This window comes from Lissotriton vulgaris, chromosome 1_1, assembly GCF_964263255.1.
Source record: "Lissotriton vulgaris chromosome 1_1, aLisVul1.2, whole genome shotgun sequence".
NCBI lineage: Eukaryota > Metazoa > Chordata > Amphibia > Caudata > Salamandridae > Lissotriton > Lissotriton vulgaris.
The window spans coordinates 1,051,492,263-1,051,510,894 of NC_141685.1; the positions used below are offsets into that span (position 1 = coordinate 1,051,492,263).

At 46.9% G+C, this 18,632-nt stretch overlaps 1 protein-coding gene across 6 annotated transcripts in view; it reads left to right on the forward strand.

Annotated features, from left to right (window-relative positions):
* TMEM205 (transmembrane protein 205) overlaps positions 1 to 13,913 on the forward strand; it is a 56,491-nt gene extending 42,578 nt beyond the window's left edge. For 2 of the 6 annotated variants that reach the window (XM_086962783.1, XM_086962773.1), the window contains exons 2-6: positions 1,848 to 1,935; positions 2,151 to 2,188; positions 3,844 to 3,968; positions 8,558 to 8,721; positions 9,367 to 13,913. In XM_086962783.1, the coding sequence (XP_086818909.1) occupies positions 3,869 to 3,968; positions 8,558 to 8,721; positions 9,367 to 9,669 (567 nt within the window). In that variant the 5' untranslated portion in view covers positions 1,848 to 1,935; positions 2,151 to 2,188; positions 3,844 to 3,868 and the 3' untranslated portion in view covers positions 9,670 to 13,913. Of the gene's footprint in view, positions 1 to 175; positions 233 to 1,847; positions 1,936 to 2,150; positions 2,189 to 3,843; positions 3,969 to 8,557; positions 8,722 to 9,366 lie in introns of those variants that run through there. The other 4 variants (XM_086962776.1, XM_086962779.1, XM_086962777.1 and 1 more) reach the window with 3 other exon arrangements.
* Positions 13,914 to 18,632: the final 4,719 nt, after the last annotated feature.

Consider the following 18,632-nt stretch of genomic DNA (forward strand, 5'->3'; position numbering starts at 1 on the left):
CCAAAAATGATTGTCGCACAGGGCGTCACCAGCGCTAAAGCCGACCCTGACCAAATGCAAACTTGGCAAGGGTGGCGCATGGCAGTGACTCTGCAGTTTGAGGAGCTGAGTCATAACTCGTTGCTGTGGGCACCATGCCCCTCCTCTTCTTTCTCCTAACCCCTCCTCTCGCCACACAAGCTCTGTGAACAAACAGGCCCTGCTGCTATTTTGGGCCTCAGGAATCGGGCAGGTAGGTGTGGAGGCTGTAAGGTTTGCAACGGTGAGAAAGCTGAGCTGTCCTGTGGGTAGAAGATATGCCTCCCTTTAAATGCTGTGGGGGATGGGTGCCTATATCTCTCAAGATGTTCTATCACCTGCCACCTTCACGATTCACTGCCTGCCATGCTAACTCTTCCTCCCCATCCATCATCCTCCTCATCACGTTTGCATCTTTCACCCCTTACCACTCACTGCCTCATCTTCAGGTCCTCCCCCACCTGCTGCCTCCATTGCTGCACCTTGCATCCACCACCACTGCCCCTTCTAATATCCCGCCGTGTACCTCCACCTCGCTACTCCCCGCCCCCTGGCACCCATGCAGTCCAGAAACGGTGTTAGTCTTAACACCTCGCCCACAGCCCTTCACATTCAGGGCATAGTGGGCAAGGAAGAATGGGTCTTGCTGTGGGGGCCTGGTGATGTTTGGAATTGTTTGTTTTTTATTTATTTATGCGATTTTATATAGCACGGACTTCAGAAGGTGTCAGAGCGCTTCACACTAGGAACAGCAATAATACATGAGGAGAAAATTATAAGTGGACAACTTACAAAAGCAAACGTTAAGTTACATGAATCAAAAGTGACAATAGTGAGCAACCAAAATACAAGAGGAGCAAACGATACATTACAGGAGGAAAAAGTGACATGTGTGCAGGTTACAAAAGCCCCGATTCCCTTACCCGGCACGGCCTCGAACACTCCAATCCTGCCCCTACTTGGCCCTCCAGCCCACAGCTTTTCTCTCTCTCTCGCTCTCTCGCTCTTCCGAGCCCTCCGTATGACCTACCTCCACTACTCTCACGTACCTGCCTCAGATGCACCCTAGTACTGCTCTGTCGCGCTACAGCAACTCCCCTAATGCACTCCATCTCCAGCTTTTATCACTCGATCCTCTCCGCTTCCATAAGCTGCGCTCCACCTTTACCAGCCTACACTGAAGTCTTCGTCTCCCCCCCATACTGCTTTCGTACACCCCACCCCATCTTAGTGTTAGTTATTACGTACGTACCAGTGACGAGTTGGTCGCTGCGTGGCATTTTTCATGATGTAAATCGTATCTTCACTGCACTGTTCATGCAATGTAAGGCCAGTGGGTAACAAAAGCCCCCTCAGTGCGGCTGGGCCCCCGACATCTGGGGGCCCCTTCTGGCACTGGAATGCCCCTGGCCTGAAAGCTTAGGGCTGGGCCCGCAGCGTAGGGACCCCCTCAATGCGCTTTGCAGCCCCCCCCCGCGAGTTTCGTTACGCCACTGCTTTAGGCAACATTTATCCCGGTGAGCTAGCGTTTATGCATTACGTTGTAGCCCTGCATAGATCGGTAACCACGAACGAGCTTCCGTCGGTGTGCGTTAGGGACACTTTTTTAGCCCCCTGTGAGAAGAAACCTGCCCCTCGCTCGGCAGTAAGAGCGTACGTGGTGATACCATGCGTTTTGTTATTGTTAGTGATTACCATGACTGTTGTACCATAGACCCTATAACTGCCTTTAATGAATTGCTAGTAATAGTTTTGGGAGATGAAAGAAAGCACGCAGTACTAAATTACCTACAGCAATGCATGAGTTTTAATATGTCGCCCCTTTCCAGCCGCTGCACAGGACTCTACAGTCACCTGTCTGAGATCACACGGAGTGACCGCCAGGAGCTGACGGAGGAACGTTCAAGCCTGACAATCGTAAGTAGCGCCAGCAGCATGTCACCTGTCACTTTGCAGTCCTGGAACGTCCTCACCTAGGCCGAGCCAGTGTTCGCTTTACCATCCGCCGACTGCCTGCTTCATGTCTAGCTCACCCTTCTCACGGGATCTTTTTTCAGTACCAAAAAGATTGTGCTTGCCTTGTGTCTAGTTTGTCCTCTGATGGGGCACTCTTTTGCACTTTGTGTCCTCAGGAAGCTGTCTCTCTGTATTCCAAACCTGTGTCCTTCGGGTAAGCCTACATAGAAGTGACTTTTCGTTTGTCAAGTTTGACTTACCGAGCAGGACCCAATTTTGCGTCTCCAAGATACTGCTGTTGGTACTTATCTTGCTTATCCTTTCTCTTGTGACTCCCTTATCACGTAGGCTGAGATAATGCTTTTGTTTTGTGTCTAGCTCAGTCTGTATGGCAGTCTTTTCTTCATGCATTGTGTCTGGGAGAAGCTTTGTCTCTTAACTAGCTCACCCTGTCTCTCACGCGCAGTTTTCACAATGGGCATTTATCAGAAACTGACTTCATCTTGTGTCTAGCATGACCTGCCTCATGACCTGCCTCATATTGCACTATTTTTCTCCCCATGCCTCGCTTAACGAGTCACAGTGTTTCTATTTGTTTATTTGTGTACCTAAAAATGCTCACTTTCTTGTGACTAGCTCAGCCTGTTAATAGTCACCACTTCACACATGACTTCTCCAAGATGTCTTTCTCACATGTCTAGACTGGCCTGCTTTACCGGGCTTGGTGGTTTTAAGGTCAGATCTCTGTACTGGGGGGGAATGTTTGACATTGTTCTGCATTCTGTCCAATTCTTTTTTTCGCATTTGTTGCCTTTAGTGAGCTGTGTATGCCTGGATGTGGGTCCTGTGTTCTCCATGCCACTAGAGTCAAGCTAGCCTGGCTGGTGAGGGGTAATTCCACCCCCCCCCCTTCCCGAAACCGGTTCCAGGATGCCTGTTTCCGGTCTAGGGAGGACCTGGCTTGGCAGTTCGGGCTAGCTAGACCATGCCAATGGGGTAGCAGGGTCAATACTGATTTGTATATGGCTGGGTTTAAATTGGAATGGCATGATGAGCAAATAAACAACAGACCCAGATCTTTGTACTGGGGGGTGAATGTTTGACATTATTCAACGTTCTATTCATCAATTGTTCTTTTTGCAATTACCGGGCTTTGTGGGCGCCTCAAAGATACAGGCCTCTTTTTCTCAAGTCCAGTTTTATCTCTCTTGCAGTTCCCCGCTGGTTCTCCAAAAAATCCATCTTTGTCTCATGTCTGCCTTGACCTCTACAAAGCCACATTGGCATCTCTACAAAACTGGCCTGTGTCGTGTCTAGTTTGACCTGTTTTAAAGGGCCCTGTTGACGCCTCTAAGAAGTTGTCTTTTTCTCATGGTCACCTTGATCTATTTTACAAGGTCTTGTTAGCGCGTATAAAAAGTTGTCCTTGTCTTGTGTTTAGCATGGCCTACACCACATGCTACCATTGACATCTTGAGAAGCTTCCTTTGCCTAGGTCAGCCTTTTGTGTTGGGCTATGATAAACTTTAATTCCTTTAAAGAACTGAATTTATCTTGTGTTTAGCTTAACCTGGGGTACAGGGGCCTTTTCCCATTCCTAATAAGTTGTCTTTCTTTTGTGTTTCGCTTGGCCTATTTCACCAGGACGCTTTTGCACTTGTCATCACATAGAAGTTGCTTTTGTCTAATTTGACTCTTCTTTCAAAGCCTTGTTGGTGTCTCTCTAAAAAGCTATCTTTATGACACATGATTTGTAGGATGGCCTTAAATTCTTTGTGCACCAAGCAAACTGGCTTCGTCTCATGTATAGTTGAACCTTTCATTTTGGGTCCCTTTTCGAACTCTAAGGGGTCTGTGTTTCCTGTCTAGGTTTTCTGGACTTGTACCTGGTAAGATGGCGACTGAAGGGGATCCGGCAGCCCTGGTGAAGGTCCTGCACCTGATGATCCTGTCCTTTTCGTGGGGCATGCAGCTCTGGATGACATTCATTGCTGGTAAGCACTGGTGATTCTGAGACTGACCTATTTGAGTTTTAAATTTTAGACACAATCGTGAAGATTTCACTTTTCCAGGAGAGCCTGGATCCAAACTTGAGGGCTTGGCTAAGAAGTCTATGGCCGCTGTCTGCAACCTATGCATGGGCCAAATGATCGCCTTGTTAGGAGTTTATAGAACAAAGATTATCCTCACGCCAGCATGGCCGTCAGACTGATGCTAAAGCTCTATCTATAGTGGTGATTTTAGCAGAGGTTCAGTCAGGCCTGGCTTCAGGATTTTTTGGGGGAATGGACATCCGTGCATTTGGGAGGGCCCAGTGTTAGCTCAATTTTAGGTCATTCTGGGACTAGATTAAAGGCTCTAGATTTACTTCTAATGAGCTTCCAGAGAGCCAGCATGATAAAAGCGATGGATTCTGGTTGTACACAGAGCATCAAGAGGTGTATTTGGGATTAAGAGCAGATGGAGGTCTGTAATTATTGCCAACCATGGTAACTTCTGGCATGTTCCATTAGGCCCCCAGCACCGCACCCAAACCTTGACATCTTCACACTAGAAAGGTTGACTAGCTTCTTCTTTCAATTTGTGTAGCATTTTATGACACAAAGAGTTGGGGATTTCCAGGTTTCAAAACTACGAAGGAGTATAATGATCACTTCATCAGGAATTGCAATGCAGATACAAAAAAGCGGTGGCTGGACGGAATGCTTGAATTACTCTCAGCTACCCAGACCGCATCTGTTTGCAGGTTTTTTTTTGCCCACAAAGCCACCTCATATTAGACCCATCCGTATTCAGTCAGCCTTGGTCCTGCTCCAATAGCGAAGTAGAGGTATTAGAGGATAGCATTATGTTTCTCTGAAACAAAGACTGCTGACTGATGTCCCTGCTTGAGGGCAGCACAGCTGAAGCAAACGAGCACTGGCGAACAAGTCAAGGGCGTAGATTCAGGGGTTGTTTGGGGTGTTACACTCCCCTAATAAATGTATTTCCCGGTAAATAGTTGGGTACAGGTGCTTTCAGTCGGGTATGGTGAGGTGTCTGTCGGATTTCACCAGCAATTTGTACACACACACACATTCACACTCCCTCTGTGTTTTGAAAGTCTTAAAACCGTCATGCGCACTTACAGAAGTGCAAACCACTCCTCACTCTGCTCTGGTGACAGCCCAGCCCCGCCCGACCTGGCTCCGAGATCTGTATAGAAAAATACAATGATAATTACATCCTGTTATTGTTTTATTTTTTATTTTTGCACTGCTGAAATAGAAGTGGGGCGACGCTCCTCCGCCTTAGCGCAACTGGTAAAAAGTTCCATGCCCCCGCCATTCCTCTAATATACCTGCAAAAGTGTGGGGACAACGCCCACCTCAAATAGGTGAAGTGTCATTGGTATTCTTTCGAGAAAGACCGAGGCCTGATCACGCCGCTCCAGGGAATGAAGGAGGGTAACATCCATTCTGCCTTCTCCGTGGGCGTTACTGATGGGACGGCCAAAAATCTGATTTGGACAGCGCCTTGCACTCCCGGTCCCTCTGCTAAAACCAGCCCTTGGGGCTAGGGCACGAGGCTAAATCCGTGCCATATTTTCAGTAACTATGCTTGCAGACCGACTGTTGCTCTGGGCTTGCCATGGCGTATTGTGTTGGTTACTTAAAAAACGTGTTTTGCCACCCTGATGCCACTTCAAAGCACTGAATGATGACCAGAGATGTGAGAGTTAGGAGAGGGGGGGGGGGGGTGAGAGTTAGCAGGGGGGGGGGGGGGTTGCAGGGTAGGTGTCAAGAAGAGGTGGGTCTTGTGGGTCCGGTGGTGCATTCTGCTGTGCACGTGGATGTTTGGAACTAATCCTCGTCGCCAGCCAAGTAGGAAATGTCCACCAGTAACTTCAAGTAGGGCTCTTCCACTTCGAGGTTAACTCTATTGCTATGCACCCCAGTAGGAGCTATTTTGACACCCGCGCTCAGCCTTTCCTCATTTGAGCGTTACCAACTGTCTTTTAAATCGCTAGCACAGCCAGTCCTCGCATATCGTGCTCCCCCAGTACACTGACGTCACTCCTGGATGTTTGGAGACCTAACATGGCACCATAAAACTTTACAACGCCATAATCTCTTGAACGTTTCACGCATGATTTATACCTTTCCTGCTGCAGCGGGACCAAATCAAAATGTTAATTTATTTTGACAGAAGCGTGGTTCATTAGCAGGACCTCACCCACCGGGCTCGTTTTATTTGATTTGTGTGCGTCAATAATATGTGCGGTGTTGATTGGCCCCACACGAGGGCAGTGTTGCTCCACTTCCTTTTATTGACTACTCGACCTAGGCTTCGGCCAGAACCCGCATCTCTCGGCACAGTGTTCATTTGAGTCACAGCAAATGCCCAAAATGCGTTCCTATTCAAGGAGCTTACATTATGAATTTTCTTCTGATTAACATTTATTTAGAGCGATTGGTTAATGAGTCACCAATATCTTTTCAGAAACGATGAGAAGAATAACTTAATTTCCATGTCACCTCCAAACGCATGATGGGAACTTCTGCCATAATTTTGTCTTTCAAAACGTCTTCGAGGAAATGTGGCATTGCCTCAGGTTCTGAGTAAAATGTGGCTTTTCCTGTCGGGTTTGCACTCTGGAAACCATCAGGTTTGTGGCTTTTGCAGCCTTAGAAGAGGGATATGCAGAGCGCATGCGCCTTATGGAGCCGTTCCTGGCTTGTCCATTCAGCATTTATCCATCAGAGGTCAACTGAATGACCTTCGTATGCTGGGAAATAATAAACATTTTATCAGCACCAAGTAACTAGTGTGGGAGCGACTGGGTGCTTTACAAAACAGATTGTCTTTGTGTTAAATTTGCTTTGTAAATAGAGTAAAAAACGTGATGGGTGAATTAGTTTCAACCACTGGTACTTACTCCGAGTACATCCTGACCAATGATCTTATCTCATCTTTGCTATTGCAAACAGGAGGTATGTGTAAATCAGACTTGACCCTACCGTATAAATAAAGTAGATTAATTCAAACTGAAAACGTGGTTGAGAAGGGCTTGTTCGATTCTTTTTCCTTCTTGAAATTGTTAAATCAAGTGGCAGCACTGGCGTTTCACTTTAATTTCTATGTTGGCATGGCCTTGCTGCGCGTTAGCCAAACCCTGCATTGGTAATTCTCGCTGAACAAGAGCACCTGCAACACCAGATGTGTTGTAGCCTTTCTCAGTGTCTTCAGCATGTGTGGTCATCCACCCAGTTATTTTCGAGTTTCTCCTGCATTTGTTCAGAAGGTGATTGCCAAGAGCACACACCTTAGTGAAATGAAGAGTTCTGGAAAATTGTCTCTTCGAACCACAGTTTCCATCTAGCCCACTAGACCCAACTGGGGTGGAAGTGATTTTGATGGAAAGGCTAAGTAAGGGACCACCATCCGGGATCCCAGGGAAATCTCACGGTATTGTGGGCCCGGCTCTGATTTATAATTCAGCGTTTACTTGCAGCTTATTTTGGTAATAAAGTGGCAGAGCCAGCATTTGATAAGTTTGGTGGTGGTGCCTACCCACGCCAGTGAATTGCTCTGCTTGTTATGGGTCCTGCCAAGTTTAAGCACTCGCTTATTTCTAAGATCCCGCCCGCCCCCATGTTTTCATATTATGAGAAAAACGCACAAGAAGATTCTGAGACTTTTTCTTTAGGGCGTAGGGCAGGAGGTTGTTACTGGGGTAGTATCCATGGCTACTATTAGTGTTTCAGGACTTAAAACTATGTTATTACATTTGAATGAGGCATGTATTGCTTTTGTAAAATTTTATTTATATAGGTGCCAGTAGTGAGCAGGTAGGACTTACTCCAGGAGGTGGTAAATAAGTTGGAACTCAAATACATTATGAGACTAATTAGACTTGATAAGCTCAAAATCCAGCGGAGTGATAACTTTTAAAAGGGCTTCTATAGAGGAGGGTATTATGGAAGTTAACTCCAGAAATACACCCTGCAACTTCTAATCCTTCCACTGCTCGCTAATGAACATCTTCTGAGGCGTCAGTGCGTGCTAATGGTCTCCTTGCACTTTGTGCGCAATATATCTACGCGTGCTCAAAGTGTCCAGCGAAGTGTTAATGGAAAGATAGCCACTGTAAGAGCTCAGGAACCACGTTGGGCATTCCCGCTTTTCTTTGTGACTTACTGGGAGAAGCTAGAAGTGCTGAATGGAAGTCTGGACCCTTTTAACATTTAACATAATTCATTCTGTAGTCCTTCTTTTATTTATTTATTTTTTTACTCACCATAACAGAGCAACCATATGACATCATTCTTATTCATCCTGCAAGGATAGTCCAGCTGGAACTGCCAGGTCCAGCCTCATCTGAACGGCAAACCAGCAACCGCAGATATGTTTCAGCCTTCCGGGGCTTCATCAGGGATTCAGATTAATTCAAGCAGGTCCATCTCTTTTTTTAGTTGTATTATGTTATATATAGATCACCATGAAGGAACTGGCCCCATTGTAAACTATGTGCTTTCTGTGCATGTCAAGTGGTGCCTACCACCGTGTTCGTAACAAAGTTGGTTTCTTTTATGTTCCTTAGGATTTGTGCTGATCCAGGGTGTGAGTCGACACACGTTTGGGCTTGTACAAAGCAAGCTGTTTCCTTTCTACTTCTATTCTGTGCTGGGATGTGCCTTCCTGAACCTGTCTATCTATGCGACCTACCATCCCAGGGAGCTGCTGAGCCCAAGCGAGAGCCTGCAGGTATCAAATGTGCTGGGGTGGCAAGCATACATAAAATAAATACAAATAGAATATGTGAATTAAAAAATATGCATAACAACTATGATTAAAAACCGAGTGAGTTACACTTACAAATGTAAAATGCACAGTGCACAGCCACACTACAAGGTTTTTACAGCCAATATTGTTCGGAGGAGCTAGTGAAGTCAAGAGACTGCACGCATTTCACTCCTGATAAAGTAATAGAGAGACATAGGATTGGCTGCACAGCAATGTTAAGCCTAAACGACTGCCTGCAGCTGAGACCAACTGTTGTACTTAAAAAAAAAAAAAAAAAAAAAATTAGCAAAAACAAGCAAAAGTTAAGGCACTTAACACAACAGGTCCAGCACACTGCCTGCCATCATTTGGAGTTATTGTTGTCGAGAGATAGCCTCCAGGTATTTTATCTAGTGTTTCAGGGTTGCATGCAGTTAAGATGCAAACCCCCACACGTTTTCAGACATACACATAAATATAAACACTTTTGGGCACGTGTAAATCATTGCATACCACATTGGGAAAAGTTGTTGTTTTAGCTGTGGGTGCTAGATGTGTTTTTGCTTTAAGCTACGATGATGGCATCCTAGCACTGTACAGACTTTGTTCCTACCTCCTCTCTTGCAGATTGTGCTTTTCTTCCTGTGCCTTGTCCTAGCTGCTGTCAACGCTCAGTGGCTGTCTCAGAGCACCAACAAGGCCATGCTGAAGATGCAGGAGATCGAGCGGGAGCATGGCCTGGGTGATGAGGTTGGACGGAAGGAGAAGCGGGATGCCTACAAGACCCTCCAGGAGAAGGACCCCAAGTACAAGGCTCTGCGACACAAGTTCTTCCGCTACCATGGCATCTCGTCGCTCTGCAACCTCATCTGCGTGGTTTGCAATGGAGTGAACTTGGCCTATGCCGGCCTGCAGCTCTCCGAACTTTAGGCTTGGAGTGCGGCTCTTAGGTCGTTTCTGTTCTGTCTAAACCTGTGATTAGGAGAATCATGTCCATACCAGACTGCAGCTCTTTAAGTAGATCTGATCTGCAAGTTTTTGACCTGCAGACCTGATCTGCAGCTCTCACCTTTGAGGCCTGACAACATCACTTGGCCTGTAGGAATGATGCACCTCTTTTGACCTACCAGTATTGTGCAGTATTTCCTCTATGGGCAGGCCCTTACGCTTCAGCGCTTCCTGTACCATCCATGGGTACAAATATTGTCCTGGAAGTCTGATATACAAATCTCGGGCTCCTATCCCTGATGTGCACTTGAGCTATCTGCAGACTCTCAATAAGGCCCAAGCCAGAAGGGGCTAAGTAAGATTTCCCCTCTTGACATTGTACCACTGGCTCTGAGGGCCTTCTTAAGTAGGCCTTTGGCTAGTTGTGCATGCTACTGTGAAACATCACCCTGCCCAAAATCTTAACATTCCCAGTGAATCTTCATTTCTTTTTCATTATATTTTTAGTATTGCCTCCCTGCAAACAAGGTTATCTGAATGGCTTACTAATGAAAGGTTTTAAATTTGCTGCACACAATTTAGACAATGTATGGCGGGTGGGACCATTCCTTTTATCAAGCAGCGGGGACCATGCATTTCTGTAAGTTGTATTTGACTGTCACTTTTTACACAACTCATGGGTGAGTACAAACAACCCCCACCCCTACAAGTCAGTAAAGCGTGCTATTCATGTGCTCCAGTACTTGCCTACTTGGATGAGAGAAATCTTACACCACTGATGAGGCTTGTCCTGAGTCTTCAGTTTCCTAAGTAGGGCTGCTTTGAGAAGCGCGATAGGAGAAATGTTTTGAATGACTTAGTCTAACAAATTAGTACATTCCAAATACATTTCAAGTCTGCTTGATTATGGAGGGACCAGGCCTCCAGAGAAGGCCTGTGCTGTTATTCCTGACCAAATGAATGTCGGCAGAAGTCTCTGGCAATCTGTGGTCGCCTTGTGAAAAATACAAGTCTGAGTGTATATTTGGTGTTGCCATAAGTTACCTAGAATCTCCCTAATGTGATCAGTGTGGTTTTCCTAGACATGTATGTGACACAGACACCTTATGTGCCCCCTTAAATATAAGAGAAAGTGGTTGGTATATGTCTCAAATGCCATGGTATTCAGAAGTCCCTTGTTTGGTTTGCAAAGTAAATCAGAATTTTATCTCTTGACCTGCTTTAACTTGAATAGCTGTTCAAAGAACGAATTTAGAATAAATTGCTGCAGTTTAATGCTTGATCGAGATGATTTGCAGTTCTAGGTAGAGTATATTTATTCCCAGCTGTGTTGCCATTCAGTTCTCTGCATTTAATTCGGGAAACAGCATTTAGATTGCATGCCAATGCAACGCAGTCGTTAAAACGACCATGTTGTTACAACACAAACCATTACATCCCAAGTTGTTACAACGACTTTCTGTAGGGGGCGGAAGGTGTTGGATTTACAATTCAACACCTTCCTTGCTGTTGCACAAACTGGAGTAGGAATAGTAAATTATACTATACCTAAGTTCAGCGTGCCCCCTACAGCAACTTGTTGAAATGACTTGCCATGTAATGCTTTGCTTTGTAACGACCGCGTTGTAATGACATGCGATGTAAAGCATGCCTAGTAAAGGTGTATATTCTTTCATTCAGGTACACACGTAAACGCACTTTGTTACAAAAAAGTATTAACTCCACACTGCCTCTCTTTCACCAGATCTCTGTATTACTCCCCCGTACTTACTTAAATCTCAATATCTCATTTAATTACAGGCTGACTTTTTCATACAGAAAGTACCCTCTGCCAGTTTTCCACTCTTCACCAATCCCTCTCACTTAACACCCACCCACACTACCTATATATTTCATCACTTTCTCAGCCCTTCGTTTGTCTTCTCACTTCCACCATCTCTCTTGCTCATTTTCCCTCTCCTCCTCGCTCATTCTCCTACATCCTTCATTCCTGCTTTTTCACACTCCATCTACCTTTCTCCACCACACGCAATCCATCATCACCACCTCTTTACCCCTCTTACCAAAACCGCTCCTTTTTCTTTTGCTTTCCCTTTTTTTGCCTTTCCCTCCACCTAACGCACTCTATTTCCACCAACTCATTTAGCTATTTTCTCTTTTGCCTATCGTGCCCCCATCTAATTTCCCTCTCCAGATGACTTACCACTCATTTGACCCCCCTCTCTGCTTCTCTTTCTTCCTCTCTACCCTAGCAGATTTCAACTCTTTCCATCTCTGCTCCTTCTGTCCTTAGTTCTGCTTATACCCTCCCTACATCTGCTATAACAATAATTCTCCTTTCTGCTCCTAACAGTCCAGCCCTTCACCCTTCCGTTCTTCTTCTCAAACCAACACTTAGTGTAGTCAACCACATATCCACCACCACCTTCCAAAACGACACCTTGTCCACATGACAATACAGTCTACAATATACTATACCCACCCCACCCTCCAAAACTACACCCTGTTCTCATCACCACATGACCGTACAGTCTGCAATATACTATACCCACCCCACCCTCCAAAACTACACCCTGTTCTCATCACCACATGACCGTACAGTCTGCAATATACTGTACCACCCCCCACCATCCAAAACTACACCTTGTCAACCTAACAATACAGTCTGCAGTACATTATACCACCTTCACCCCCCAAAGCTTCACCTGGTCCACAACACCATATGGCAGTACAGTCTGCAATACAATATACCACCTACACCCTTCACAATTACACCTTGTCCACATGATAATACAGTCTGCAGTACACTATACCACCTCTGCCCTGCGAAACTACACCTTGTCCACAACACCACGTGACAGTACAGTCTGCAATACTCTATACCACCTCCACCCTCCAAAACCAGTGGTGGCTGCCTTGGAATGGTGGTGGTGGGGGCAGATAAAAAAACAATAAAAAATAAACGTACCTTCGATGCAGCTTCATGCCTGTCTGTCCTCACTCTGCACGCAGCACCAGAAGCACCTGGACTCTCCCAGCCAATCATGAAGCTGCATGAGCAGTGTCTTGCTTGGTCTGAGAGGCATGTTTGGCCGCTCAGACAGTGCCTGGGAGCCTGGGCATGTTCTCCACCAGGTTGTGCAACACAGCCCGGTGGAGAACATGCTAAGTGCGCTTCACCATATACCATAGGAGCAAGCTGTCTCTCTAAACCTAATCTCCACACTTCTCCAACACCCCCCGCAAAACACCACACCCATAAGCCTAAACTGCCCTTATGCACATTACCCACCAACTCTATCACATCATTCTGCACACTTTTCTAATGTATTGCTAATCATAACAGCATAGCACACTTGATATGCCCACCTCCCAGTTTTCACTTTACACTCAAAACGTTAAATCTAAAAAAATGAACAGCAATTGCACATCTGACTCTCCTGCTGGCCATTACTGCGTTCTGATAGCAGCACATTAGAGCTCAGATAGGGCTCTCTCCACCTTAAGTACCTCCAGACGACGTCCCATCCATCAGCACACCAACAAACCCCACACTGAAAGATTCTTGACCTAAACCAGAACTCCTGGGTTAAAGTGGGATGCTTCAATACTGCCTCAGATAGTGATAGACTCATGCACAATCGATGATGCATGTACCCCCACCCTGTGAATACACCTCCAATACAAGAATTCCTATTTCATGAAATATACGTGAAAAATCTTAACCAGGATTTGGGTGTCCCCTGCTTCGTAATTGAGCGTGATAAACTGAGAGCAGGGAAACTAGGGCCATGGGATTGAACCAAACCACACCCAGTAACAGATACTCGGGTCCCCTGGGGATAGTCTGTGACAGTGGTTCAAAACCTGGGGTCCGAGGATGCCTTGGGGACCGGGACACCTATTTAGGGTGTCCAGGGCTGGCCATAAAAGTAAATGTTAGTTGATTAATTACATTTGTGTATATAGAAAGTTTTAAGATGTGCTATATAAGTGAAGAAATTTAAAATTGAAAGCTTAAAAGGAAGTTGGTATTACCTTGATTTATGGTAGTAGCCGGTAGCCTGAATTGAAGCAGCAATGGTATAAGATGACAACAAGAGAGCATGACTTGGAAGCATTAAAGACAGTGATGGATAGTCTTTCATATCCCTTCATATTTTACAAATGACAGATTTGAATTAGCTCCAACTTTCACATTAAAATTGAACTTTCCATTTACACTATTTTTTGTTTGTGAATTAAATAATTTCCTTAATTTGGGTATCTATTTGATGTACATGTGGTTTTTTTTTATAATCGAGTTTATTGAATTTGTATCAAACCACAAATTTATATTAGCATCAAAATCAAGCATATTATCATAATGTATATCCACATGCGACGTAACAAAGACCGGCGAATCGATATACATGTGTTTTTGAGGTTCAGATCCTAGAAGTTGCTTATGCGGGGGTCCCCGGCTATCAGTAGTGATTTATTAGGGGTCCACGGCAGTCATAAGGTTTAGAACCGCTTACTACCTGACCCAAACTTGGGTTGGGCGAATATAAGGTAACACAGTTTAGACAGAGTGCAGCAAGACCACCCCCCTTTACCTCACTGTGACCCACCATGCTGAGATGACCAACTACATACTCCACGTGTGCATGGGTTACTTTAGAAAGCTCCAGGGTCCAACCTACCGCCTACCCTGTGGAACATAAGGATAATCCAAACCTTCCGAAACCCCCACCCCAAATCTGGTTTGGGATTTTTTATGCCCCGGTAAATAAAACTCCTGGATTGGTGCTGCCTGCGGCACATGCAGTGTGCCACTCAAGAGGGCGGCCGCCCTAGTGCCACATTAGGCACATCGCCATCATCTGGTCTAGTGGTGGGGATCCCCTGGGAGTCCCAAAGCACGTTGCTGGCTCCGCGTCACCTCCGGCGCGGCAGAAGGCGGGGGCAAGGTACTTATTATACCTGCCCGCAGACAGAGATCAGATCAGCTGATGGCAGCACCGGATTAGGGCTCTCCCTCCCTCCCTCCACGCTCTCTCCCCACTCCTCTAAGGTGCTGGGCCTGCTTTCCCTGGCTTGACCGGGGCCAGGCTGCGCACCAGAGAGGGGGGCAGGCTGACTGCCTGAGAATCCCACGGGCTTCCCCAGACCCTCCCCCAGACCCGTCCTCTTGGACGGACTGCTCCTGCCGTGGCCCGTTCGGGGCGTGCAGCCTTCCTGTGAGTCGCCGCTGGATTACCGGGGGTCAGCAAAACAGTGTACCTGCTACAATTGCACTGGTGATTTGTTTCTGTGCTTTTTGAACTGGTAAATACTGTCATATTCTATTGCATCGCTTGCATTTGTAATCTTGCATTAACTGAAGTTGTGGTTTCGCATCATTTGCTTCCTGCGCTTCTGACCTGCTAAATGCTGTGCTACTCTCTTGCATTGTTTTGCATTTGTGATTATACATCAGCTGATTATGTCGTTTTGCATCAATTGACTTTGTGATACTCTGGACCTTGCGACTCCCCTGGCAAGCTGTTTGTGATTTTCAGGTTTTTTCTCAGCAAAAGCTGAGTGATGCTATATCCATAGAAGCCCCATAGCTGCTACACTATGTCTGCCCAAGGCGACCCACAGCCCCCCCACCAAGCAGCATCAACCATGGATGCAGGTGTTCAACCCAGCAACACCGGAGATGACATGGAATGGCGCTTACAGTCAAAAAGAAAGGGGCGCAACTCCACTCCAAGCTCACCAGAAAAACACGCAAAGCTTGCCCGCGCACCTCTCACTAGCCCCACAGTTGCAACCGCAAACCGCTATCAGGTTCTTCAACATACCCAGGACTGCGACGCCAACCCCCAGGACCACGGGGCAGCTAAACCAGGGACCTCTTCAGGTCCCACAAAAGGAGTACGGATCCCCCCCATCATCCTGAAGAACTTAACCACTCACAAGGACCTTGTGGAACTACTGGATGAACATTGCAACTCCGCCTACACAATCAAGCCCAGGCAAGACCACGCCAAGATTATGCTCACCACCCCAGATGAGATGACTACAGGAGCGTGACCACCATACTTACGGAACAGAAAATGGAGTACTATACATTTTCAATGACCACGGCAAAAGCCCAGCGATTTGTAATACGGGTCTCCCAGCAAATGCATCACTTGAGCACATCGCAGGGGACTTAGCTGATCTTGGTCTCCTAGTCAAAAATGTCACACAGATTGCCTCTCCAGCAGACAAGAACAAAAAATGTCCCCTCTTTGTTGTAACCCTGTCCCCAAGCCAGAATGGGAAGCCAGCAGACCTCTCAGCAGTCACACGGCACTGCAGCTGCATTGTGTCCACAGAAGCACCTAGAGGGAAACGAGGACCAGTCATGTGCTACAACTGCCAGCGCTTGGGGCACACCTCTTCTGTCTGCCAACAGAAGCCAAAGTGTGTACGCTGTGGAGGCGAACACACCGCTAACCAATGCACAAGTGGAGAAGTGTGGCTCACTGGTTAGAGGAGGCAGACCTGGAAGCAGAGGTCAGCCCGGGGCCAGGGTTCAATTCCCGGTTCAGCGGGGTCTTGAGTCCTAAAATGTCCATGGACTCGACAATTCTCGCTCCGGTGCCTACTTGACTCACGGGTTCACACTCTGCGACTCTGGGCAATAGCTTGCTTAATCTCCACAACGGCCCCTCGTGGCGGGATGCCTGGCTTTCACCTTGGGGATACCCTGCCGGGGTTATCTCACAGGGGAATACCAGGACGGGTTCCCTAAGCAAGCGCTTAGAAACCAGTGGTGATTTGCGCTATATAAATTCCTGTACATTTACATTTACAAGGAACCGAGAAACCGAACCAGCAAAGTATGCCAACTGCACAGGACCCCACCCAGCGAGCTATCGCGGCTGTCCCTACCTACAGAATGCAAAGAAGGCAGAACGCAAGCCACCCCCACAACCACAAAGGTCTTCCCAACAATCATCAGCAACAGACCAGCATCAAAGGAAGACCTACAACCGCAGACCTGCATTGGCACACAGGATCCCAAACCCCAATACAAACAACAGCAGTAGTGATGCACACGTGGATGGAAGGACATACGCGGACATCACGGCACCTAAGCAAGCCAGCCCACCTCCAACAACCACACCGGGACCATCCTGTGTAATGGGCTCAACCATCAACTGGCAGGAACTCATTGTGAAGGTTGTGAAAGTAGTCGCAGACATGGACATCCACCCCGTGGTGACAATGGTGGCGATTATCATCGCCGGACTTTTCCCAGGTGAAGAAAGCAACTCCCATGGCAGCAAAAACTAAAAGAAACTCTCTCTTCATGATGTGGAATGCTAACAGCATTCAGAAGAAAACAGATTAACTCCTACACCTGATGGAAACTAAGGAAGTGAGTGTTGCGCTTATCTCTGAGACTCATCTCCAAGGAAGCCAGAAGCTTAACCTAGCAAACCACAGGGTGTACCTCACAGATCGCCCCAATGGAGCCAAGGGTGGAGGAACAGCAGTCATTGTCAGCACAAAAGTGAAGCACCACGAGATTGCACTACCACCAGCGAGGAGCATTGAAGCAACCGGCATACAGATCCAGACGCCAGCAGGCCCTCTACTTTTGATTGCTGCCTACTCACCCCCAGACAAGCTACACCCAAAAGACCTGGATGCCTTACTAGATCCCAACATACCAACACTAATTGGAGGAGACCTTAATGCCAAGCACCAGTGCTGGAACTCTCGCACTGCAAACACGAAAGGACACGCTCTACTTGCCCACTCCAGGAAGAAGGACTTTGTAGTGGCAGGCCCAACTTGCGCAACACACTACCCGGGTGCTGCACGGTACAAACCCGATGTCCTGGACATAGTAGTCATGAAGAACCTATCCCAATCTATGGAGCTTGTGACTTTGACAGTGCTGACATCTGATCACAACCCAGTATTGATCACAGTTGGAGATGTGATTGAAAATCAACAACAGGGTACCAGGCACAACTACAAGAAGGCGGACTGGAGTCTCTACAAGAGAAGCCTTGAGGAGACACTGGCCCCTGGCCCCATACGCTGCATTGAAGAAATTTATCAGGCGGTCCACAACTTCACAGCTGCAGTCCATTCTACTATTGAACGCAGCATACCCCAGCAAGAGTCCAAACGCTGCTCCATCTACGACCTCCCGAATGGCATCAAGAAGTCGATAGCTGTCAAAAACAAAGCCCGGAGAGAGTGGCAAAAGTACTGCACCCCCGATCTGCTGTAAAGTTACAACGAACTGACGAAACAGCTGATGACTCAAATAAGCCAGCACAGAGGTGAGAAATGTGAAGCAGCAACAGCCAACCTAAAGGACTCTGACAACTCTCTATGGAGAATGACCCGACGCTTGACTGGAAAGAAAGAACCAAACCCACCATTACAAGGAAAGACACACCTGGCATGCAGCAACAGGGACAAGGCTGAGGTACTCGCCGAGACACTGGAGGCATCCTTCAGGCCCAACCAGGCAAGCAAAATGGCGGCAGAAGTCGAACAAGAGGTCACAAAGCACCACCTGGAGCACCCGCCAGAAACCGAAGCTTCAACCATCGAGGAATGCTCAACAGGTGAAGTCCAATCCCTAATAAAGAAAGTAAAAAATGGCAAGGCTCCAGGAAAGGATGGAATAACAAACCAAGACATCAAGATGCTTCCAGATGCTGCAGTGGATCAACTTACAGAGACATTCAATGCGTGTATGCAGCAGCAGTACTTGCCCAAAGCCTGGAATGAGGCAAGAGTCATTGTTTTCCCTAAAGCTGGAAAACCACTACGAGACCCGGCAAACTACCGACCCATAAGTCTGCTATCGGGCCTATCAAAGCTCTTTGAAAAAGTTATACTCGCTCGCCTCACGGACTTTGCCCAAGTGAAAACCTCCTCTCCAAAGAACAGTTTGGGTT